Here is a 9,804-nt window from a genome sequence, read left to right as displayed (position 1 = left end):
CACAGTCCAAAGATGTGCAGGTTAGGTGGATTGGCTATGCTAAATTGCCCCTTAGTGTCAGGGAATTAGCTAGGGTAAATGGGGTTATGGGGATAGGGCCTGCGTGGGATTGTGGTCGGTGCAGACTTGATGGGCCGAGTGACCTCCTTCTGCACTGTAGGGATTCTATGAACATAAAGATTGGGACATAGCTCTGGGATAACAGCAGAAGCAGAAATATAATGAAGGATGTCCTTCCAATCGAGGGAGTACAGCAAATGTTTACCAGGCTGATTTCTGGGATGGCAGGTCTGTCATATGAGGACAGACTAAATCGGTTCGGATTATATTCAATGGAGTTTAGAAAAGTGAGAGGGGATCTCATTGAAACTTATAAAATTCTAACCGGGTTAGACAGGGTAGATTCAGAAAGAATGTTCCCAATGGTGAGGGAGTCCAGAATTAGGGGTCATAGTTTGAGGATAAGGGGTAAACCTTTTAGAACTGAGGTGAGGAGAAATTTCTTCACCCAGAGGGTGGTGAATGTGTGGAATTCACGACCACCAAATTTAGCTGAGGCCAAAACGTCTGATTTCAAGAAATTAGATATAGTTCTTGGGGTTAAAAGGATCAAGAGATATGGGAGGATGGTGGGGGGGGGCGGGGGGGGGGGGGGGGGGGGGCGGGGATCAGGATATTGAATTCGATGATCAGCCATGATCAAGATGAATGACGGAGCAGGCTTGAAGGGCTAAATGGCCTACTCCTGCTTCTAGTTTCTGTGATCCCTGAGGCACACCACTAGTCACTGATCGCCAACCAGAAAAACACCCATTTATCCTCACTCTGCTTTCTGTTAGTTAACCAATCCTCTATCTATGCTAATGCATTACCCTTAACACCTTGCACCTTTACCTTTTGCAGCAGCCTTTTGTGTGGCATCTTGTCAAATGCCTTCTGGAAATCCAGATATACCACATCCACCGGTTCCCCGTTGCCTACCGCGCTCATAATGTCCTCAAAGAATTCCATTAAATTAGTTAAACATTACCTGCCTTTCATGAACCTATGCTGCTCTTCCCAATGGGACAATTTCTATCCAGATGTCTCACTATTTCTTTCTTGATGATAGATAGATCCCCTAGTCATCACACTCTGAATGAATTATCCCCACCCTCCATCTTCCAAAATGGTCTATCATTTGTAAGCAATGTCTTGCTTACATATACAGAAGCCATTATGGCTTAACTGGCTTCAGAAATCCACATGGTTTTAATTAGTTTTGATTTCTCATTGGTCAGTTTAATTACCAATTTCATTTTCTTGGATATCTTTAAGCCATGGTTTAGGCAATTTAAAGGTCATTCTTCTTGCATGGTTCAGTCAGTCCAAATGGCTGGAGAAGGAATGCAGAGTTTATGGTGGAGACTGAAAACTTTGGTCTTTCAAATACTTGGCTGAAGAATGATTTGAATTTCATATAACAATGTTGTGGGGTCAAAGGAAGTAGTGAAGTTGAGCTGGATCTCATCACCACACATATGAAAGCTAACTATGTACATAGAGAAATGCATTTAATATCATTATCGAGTTGAGGAAGAGACGTGGGCATCGAGAGGTAGGAGAGTTATGTGAATCTAATCTATGATGGAAACATGAAGGAAGCACTCAAAAACAGGACTGTAACAAGAACAATTTTGATGCTGAGCGAGGGTACATCACAATGTGCTAGTGATAAAAGCAAGATTCTATGTGACAATTGTGTTCAACTCACTCCTAAAAAGGAGCAATGTTTCAGTTATCTGTGCCTTTAAGACTATAAAGTCTATGTTTATAAATAAGTCTGCGATCAATCCGAGTTTAGCCATTGCTGGTGAAGATATTTTAGAGTGACAGGTGGTTGCAGTTTTAGCTTTAAAGCTAGTCTGCAAACATCCCCCACAAGGGAAATAACCTGGAATTGATCCCAGCAAAGGACTGCCTTTCTTTCTAATATTTTACAGATTTGGTGCGACAGATGCTATAACTACAAAATAAAATGAAATAAGACCTTGATCAATGTCATCACCTATAAAGGAGGTAACATTGAAACTGTAGCCTGTACATTATCACTCAGTTCATATCAAAACAGATTATTTTACATTCCTGATTATAATTTCCTCACTTTTTTGCATGAGTTCTATTATAAAAATACTGAAACAATACCAATCAAGATATCCAGCAATGGTTTAGTTCTGGGCGGCACAGTGGTTAACACTGCTGCCTCACAGCGCCAGGGTCCCAGGTTCAATTCTGGCCTCGGGTCACTGTCTGTGTGGAGTTTGCACTTTCTCCCCATTTCTGCATGGGTTTCCTCCGGTTCTCTCCCACAGTCCAAAGATGTGCAGGTTAGGTTGGTTGGCTATGCTAAATTAACCCTAGTGTCAGGGGATTGACAGGGTAAATATGTGGGGTTACGGGGATAGTGCCTGGGTGGGATTGTGGTTGGTGCAGATTCGATGGACTGAATGGCCTCCTTCTTCACTGTAGGGATTCTCTGAGTAGTTTTCTGATCCTGCTATTAAGACTGAAATAGTGACTTCTAAGCCTAATATTTTCTATGGCAGCTTTTTGAGCAGATCTGGGAAGGGAAATTGTGGAAAATAACTTGGATATTCAATTCAATGTTCTCACCCCTCCACATCCCATCAGGTGAAACTGTATTTGTCCACGTGAGTGACTGTGTTTAAAATATGAAATAACATTAATTTGTGCTATTTGATCAGACGATATAACAGCTGTTAGTCCCCTGCATCCGGTGTTTAGTGAGTAGTATGGAGTGGGTGAAGGTAAGGTAGGGAGAGAGAGAGAGATCTGGGATAAAAACTGAAGAAGGATGTGCACAGTCTCATTGGTGTAATGCAAATATTTCACAATGAACATTGTTTCAAGCGTGCAATCGATAGGCCACTTTTCTTCCACTTCAGCAGGCTCATGAAGCTATTTAGGAGCAACATCCTGTCCTATCCTGGTGTAACTTCCCGGCAGTAGGTCATATCTATTTCCCACCACCAGACAAACCATCCAGTCTATGAATATGCCCTTCCATTCTCACATTTCATACACTGAAGTAATCACTTAGCAGAAGGAAATAGGCAATGGGTGGGTGGGGAAATCACACTGTTACTGGAGAAAACTTACAATAGGATACGCAAAATTTTAAAGACTCAAGAACTTTTCCTACGGGAAAAACAATTGAGCAACAGCATTGTTGCGGAGAGAAGGTAACACGTGGATTGATTTAATACCATGTCTTATATCTCATATTTATCTGGTAGTTTTGAGAGTCCTGTCAACTAACACTGTCTTACTCATGTCAGCCAAGTTACTATATTACACACACTAAGCACCCAAGTTTATTTTAAAACTCAAAGTAGCTTCATACATCAATAACCTAGGATAGTCACATATTGTGCACATAAATGGACTGAATCTGCAAAATTTCAAATGAAACTAGTCATATACACAATGGAGGTAACCTGTCTGGGAACTGATTAAATCTACTAACTGCTCTGATTCTAATTACTCATGGATGCACTTATTCTTTGGGCACTTTCAATATTTATCAATTGACTTAATTAGATAAGGTCTCAGAGAAGATAAAGTCAAAATGGAGTAATAAGGAAAGGCTTAAAAGAAAAAGGGAAGGTGGCGTGTATTCAAATGAGTATCAAGACATTATTTTTATACAGGAGGAAACTGATTTATTTTTCTCCAGATGAATACATGTTCCCTTCTCAAGAATTACACACATAGAGATCAGGTAATCATAGAGTAAAAAGCACATTTATAACTGTCCATAAACTTGAGATATTCTATTTAATCAATGGCCCACAGATCCTCCCAGTTACAAAGTACAAAGATAAAATATTTAATTATAGAAGTTTATAAAATTAACAATTTAATGTAGTCAATCTTTTTTACACTGCGTTGTGCAAAATGGTGGTACAGTATTTCTCCTGGATGAGCTTTCTTCACTGAAATCATTTCACCTTCCTAGACAATGAAAATCATTTAATATACTCAATAATTCAAAATAATGCTTAGACACAGGTTTTTAAAACCAAAGATGGACTTTTTCCATTGTTACATTTATAAATATGTCACAATATTAAATTTACAACTTTTATAATAGCTTACACAATACATTACTCTGGGAGCCTGTACACTGTGCGTTTAAACATGTCCAAATGTGTGTTTAGACCTTTATTTTCTCACAGTAAATAGGTCAGTCTGTGCAGTATAAACAGCAGACCTGATATTTTTGTAAATGCAATTTATTTTTGGCGCCTCTGATTACATAAGCAGGGTGGTAGCATCAAGAGTCACCGATGTGCTTAGTGACAAGAATTCAGTTTATTCTGATTAGCTTGGTGAGGAGTAAAATATAACAAACTAGTGAGAACAAAAAAAAGGGAGATTCTTGAGATTTAAAAGCACAAAGCTTAAGTTAATTTTTGATCGTGATTGCTAATTCAAACTATCTGATTCAAGCATAGGATAGCCATGTATCAGATAATGAGAAATCAAGCAATATAAAATCCTAGTGAATATTAATTGCTTTGTGGGATTCTGCTGTAGATCTCCAGCTGTGTGAATTATGTCAATTCCTAGTCAAACTGCAGAAATTGTAAAAAATGATCCAAATAATGGCAGAGTGGTCCACTGGCAGCCCAGTGATACAGCACGATGGCAGTAATTCAGCCAGGCGTAATGGGTCACCCACTTTAAAAAGTCTGGGAATGCAAACAATTAAGATAAAGTTGATAAAAGCATCGGGAGAAGTCACCAAACTAATCGGAATAAGTTCTGTCGCTATCAACTCCTCCATATCTTTGCTCTGCTGTGGAGTCAAGTGAGACTATTACTGACTATAAACCTTGTGTGCTTTTCCCTCAGTGCGTTTTAATTTGCACTCCCCTCACAGAAAAGCAATACTTGTCCCACTTGAATAATTGTACCAAAAAAAAGACTGAGTAGCACTTACTTTATAGGAGGAACAGTCAAGTTTACAACACTTTACAAAATTCTGAACTGACTTCAGGTAAGATGACCCAAGATAAGTTATCGTTTGTTCGCAATGTCACTGATTGCAGTTAAAGCTCATTAAAGCAAAATACAGCGTACACAGACTCTTCCCAAAAATGGACACCTGAAAAAAACAGACCCAAAACAGACCCAAATAACTTGCATGATAAAATATACAAGAGGCATTCTGAAATGACAGATAATAAATTAGAAACTGTGGACTACATTCAATGCATGACACACTTTTACATTATGGGATACAGCCTGTTGCAAGGCTGCTGCATTTGGAACTTGCATTAAGTTGGGATCACCGGTGCTTCCTCGTGCAGTTTGTTTCCTTTCTGTTCCAAATCCTCCTGAGGTCAGTTCAGCAGGAGGTGGCATTGCCTTTTGCAAAGAAATAGCTTTTGTTGAATTGGGCGCCCTTTACCTAGCATGCATATTGCAGAGAAACTGTATTTGGGGATTGAATGCTTGCATGGCCCTATCATAGGTACAGCATAGTTTCTCTGCTGTTATCAATGCCAGGTAAAGAACTCCACATTCTATTGGAAAAGGTTTACGACATATACAGTAGTCACTTTGAAAATCAGGACACTTGCAAATAAAGGACACAATGCCAGTCCCTAATGTGTAATTTACAGGTCTTATTGTAGCACAAATAAGGTTTGAAGCTCCACTTATGACAGGAATGAAACTCAGCAAGACGTAGCCCAATCAGTATTTTGTTAATTCTCAAGTTCCCACTGAGTGGAGTGTCCCTTTTAAGTATTGAGCAATTATTGATTAACAAACAATTAACAAAGTGCCCACTTTGTTTTCAGTTGCATTATTAAAACAATTCAAGTCCCTTTGTTAAAAAGTAGTAAAAACTTAAGCACAACTGAAATTTGTGGCCATCGTGCGGTCCAGAACTCACTTTGCTTAAGCCCACATATTTATGTAAAAGATTCAGACTCCCTTCTTGTTGGTTATGGCTTTCCTAATGCGATGCATTGTGGTGCTAGATGTTCCAGTCAGATTAAAATGATCATTGTAGCAGATAACAGAGTTTAGAATACAAATATAACAGAAATAAAACAAAGCAATTCAGAATCGTACAGTGCCAACAAACTATACATATCTACCATGCTACAGAAGACTGCATAGTATAATTATTTGAGAAAACTGATTGTCCTGAGAACAAAATATAAAATAATATAAATATTAACACATGATTAAGGCCTGTTCCACTGCAGGTGAGGACAAATGTTAAAAAAAAAACAAAGTTAGAATCTCACTAAAGCTTTCCAAATTAGTGTTCAAGTACCATTGTTTTTGAAAGATGGGTAAATGGCAGTGAGTGCTGCCAAGTATGACTTTTAGCAATTTTCTTTTTCTGTGAGGCCTGTATTTGGTTGATACTAGACCGTCAGTAAAACAAATGCTATAAGAACAGAGCCTGATTATCATATGTCCTTAAAGATGTTTGAAGAAACAAGAATATGTTTCACATACAAAGCTGTGTTCTGGTGGAATGAAACATTTCATGTTTCACTAAAGTTAAAAATTTACAGGGAAATAAATAAGGGTTGAATCATATAGTATTTAAATATCAGTCACATTAAATGTCATAGTGACTAATGTACATGAAAAATACTAATAAAAACATGTGAACGAGACAGAACACAACATATATGACTGAAGTACAAGGATATTTTCACCTATGGACCGACTCCGTAATTCACAAATGAAACAAGTAAGCAATCCATTGGTGAAACTATTTTCCGTATTTCTTCTGAACAGACAGTATGAGATTACCAAGATTAAAGAAAGCTTAAATGATTACAACTGTACTCTTAAAATTGTTCTTCAGTCAGTCAGCCTGCAGATGAATACCCAACATTACACAATCATAGATAACTCTTTCAGCGAGTTAATTTCTAGCTACTAACTTAAAATGGACTGTGTTTCTTTCTTATGAAAGGATACAAAATTTGTATTTTAGGTTGGACAGTTGCATGATTGAGCAAATTACACAAAAGCAGATCTCCAATCATTTTATAACCCTATAGTTCTGGAAAATACTCTTGCTGCTCATTAATTATATTAGCAAATTAATTTCAATGGGCCCAAAGAAACATCATGTCAATAGCCAGATGAGTTCTTCATTGAAAATGTTCCAATTACTTATGATGTGGGACAGTACTCAGTGCCTCCTCCCGTGTGCGACTTAATGAAACATTCTGTGGAAGAAGAAAAGGCAGTTAACAGATCATAATATTGGCTAAATTCAAACGTTTGTTCATTGTGAAGAAGGTACTCAGTGTATTTCTGACAGATGCTGCAAAAAATATCTATCTATTTATACGCAGGAGCATTTTTGTTATCTTTCAAGGCAACTAAGAAATAGAAGCAGAACCTGACGATTTTTCCTGTAGGCCTTTGGAATGCAGGAAAGGATCAAAACCTAAATCAAGAGCAGCCTGAGGAGAGACATTAGCAATAAATAATCCCTTAATCTAAAAGAAGCTCCCATTTCAAAATGCAAGGGGAAACCTTTGCTGAGTGATCTTTTTCACCCATGTGCTCAACAGAATTTTCTCTTTATTGCTCAACTCACATCAGTGGCATTTGTCATTAAGATTGCTGTCCGCTTGAGGTGACAATGATCTGATATTATTGCTGGAATCATGCAGCAGGTTGATTCAAATTTAAGAGTACTTTGTGTTGTTTCACCTGGTTTGAATGCTGGAACTCATACATATCAATCTTTATTTCCCTCACATCCAAGAAAAACTCTGTGTTCGGCTCTAGGGATTTTGATACTATGGGCAGGATTTTATGGCCTCACTCGACCAAAAACCTGAAAATCCTGTCTGGGGTCAACGGACCTTCCCATTGTCCACCCCTCGCCTGCTCTGATTCCCGTGGCGGGTGGGGCAGTAAAATTCTGGCGTACATGTTTTATTGGGAGTGACCAACATCCAGGTAAATGTAACAGGACCCAGGGATCAAATAAAGAACCCTGATAACTGTACTTTGGCTTACTGAAATACAACACACCTTCAATAGCTGAAAGAATATATACTGCATCACAGTTCAGGCTGTGTCATTTCATAAATTTAGCAAAAATTAAACAGAAAGTAATAGTAATAAATGCAGTTATAACAAACATCATTTTTGAAATATCAAAGTAACAAAAAATGCTTCGCCTGCAATAACTCTGAACACAATTTGAACTCTGAATAGTGGTTGCTTATTTTTGCATAATTATCTGGTAAGTTGATGTGATACTAATGGCATTACCATCTCTGAACCCTCACACAATCATCAACACCCAGAGGTCTGAAATTTAACAGGAATAGCCATATAAATATTGTGTTACAAGAGCAGGTCAGATGCCACAAGTTGTGGCATGTGACTTACCTCCTTACCCCCAAAGCTTACCCACCATCTACAATGCACAAGTGAAGATTGTGATAGGTGATGACTCTCCACCTAGCCTGGATGGGTACCGTTCCAACAACACTCAAAAAGCTCAGTGCACATCAGGACAAGCAGCCTACCTGATTAGCACTCTATCCACCACTTTTAATTATTCACTCCCTCCACACCTTAGCTGCAATGTGTAACGTCTACAAGATGCCTTGGCTCCTTCAACAGCAACTTTCACAACCCACAATCTCTCCCACCTCCAAGGACAAGGGCAGCAAGTGCATGGGAACACCACCTGATGAAAGTTCCTTTCCAAGTCACACGCCATCTTAACATGGAACTATTATCCCCTTCCTTCTCAGTCAAAACCTGGGAACTTCTTATCGAAAGCACTGTGGGTGTAACTGTAGCACACATTCTGCAGAAGAAGCGGACTTTGAATGTTTCCAAGACAGAGGTAGATAGATTCTTGACAAACGAGGGTGAAAGGTTGTCAAAGGTAGACGGGAGGTTACAGTCAGATCAGCCATGGTCCTTTTGAGTGGTAGAACAGGCTTGAAGGGCTGACTGGCCGACTCCTGCATCTAATTTGTGTAGCAAGAAGTTTAACAACACCAGGTTAAAGTCCAACAGGTTTATTTGGTAGCAAAAGCCACACAAGCTTTCGGAGCCTTAAGCCCCTTCTTCAGGTGAGTGGGAATTCTGTTCACAAACAGGGCATATAAAGACACAAACTCAATTTACAGAATAATGGTTGGAATGCGAATACTTACAACTAATCAAGTCTTTAAGATACAAACAATGTGAGTGGAGAGAGCATCAAGACAGGCTAAAGAGATGTGTATTGTCTCCAGACAGGACAGCCAGTGTGACTCTGCAGGTCCAGGCAAGCTGTGGGGATTACATACAGTGTGACATGAACCCATTATCCCGGTTGAGGCCGTCCTCATGTGTGCAGAACTTGGCTATCAGTTTCTGCTCAGCGACCCTGCGCCGTCGTGTGTCGTGAAGGCCGCCTTGGAGAATGCTTACCCGAATATCAGAGGCCGAATGCCCGTGACCGCTGGAGTGCTCCCCAACAGCAACCTCTGCAAGATGTGCCGGATCATCGTCACAGATGCCATCATCTCACGTGAGAACACCATCCACGAGGTACACAGTACATACTCTTGCAACTCGGCCAACGTTGTCTACCTGATACGCTGCAGGAAAGGATGTCCCGAGGCATGGTACATTGGGGAAACTATGGGGAAACAGACGCTGCGACAACGGATGAATGAACACCGCTTGACAAACATCAGGCAAGACTGTTCTCTTCCTGTTGGGGAGCACTTCAGTGGT

The 9,804-nt window shown here is 39.5% G+C and overlaps 1 protein-coding gene across 1 annotated transcript in view; it reads right to left on the bottom strand.

Annotated features, from left to right (window-relative positions):
• Window positions 1-3,703: 3,703 nt before the first annotated feature.
• LOC144511849 (6-phosphofructo-2-kinase/fructose-2,6-bisphosphatase 2-like) overlaps window positions 3,704-9,804 on the bottom strand; it is a 63,358-nt gene continuing 57,257 nt past the window's right edge. Inside the window, exon 14 of the mRNA XM_078242222.1 lies at window positions 3,704-7,271. Within this exon, the coding sequence (XP_078098348.1) occupies window positions 7,212-7,271 (60 nt within the window). The 3' untranslated portion in view covers window positions 3,704-7,211. The remainder of the gene's footprint in view (window positions 7,272-9,804) is intronic.

The sequence above is a fragment of the Mustelus asterias genome, chromosome 25 (genome assembly GCF_964213995.1).
Source record: "Mustelus asterias chromosome 25, sMusAst1.hap1.1, whole genome shotgun sequence".
NCBI lineage: Eukaryota > Metazoa > Chordata > Chondrichthyes > Carcharhiniformes > Triakidae > Mustelus > Mustelus asterias.
Note: the sequence above shows the minus strand (reverse complement) of the source record. Positions and strands in the feature narration are given on the sequence as shown.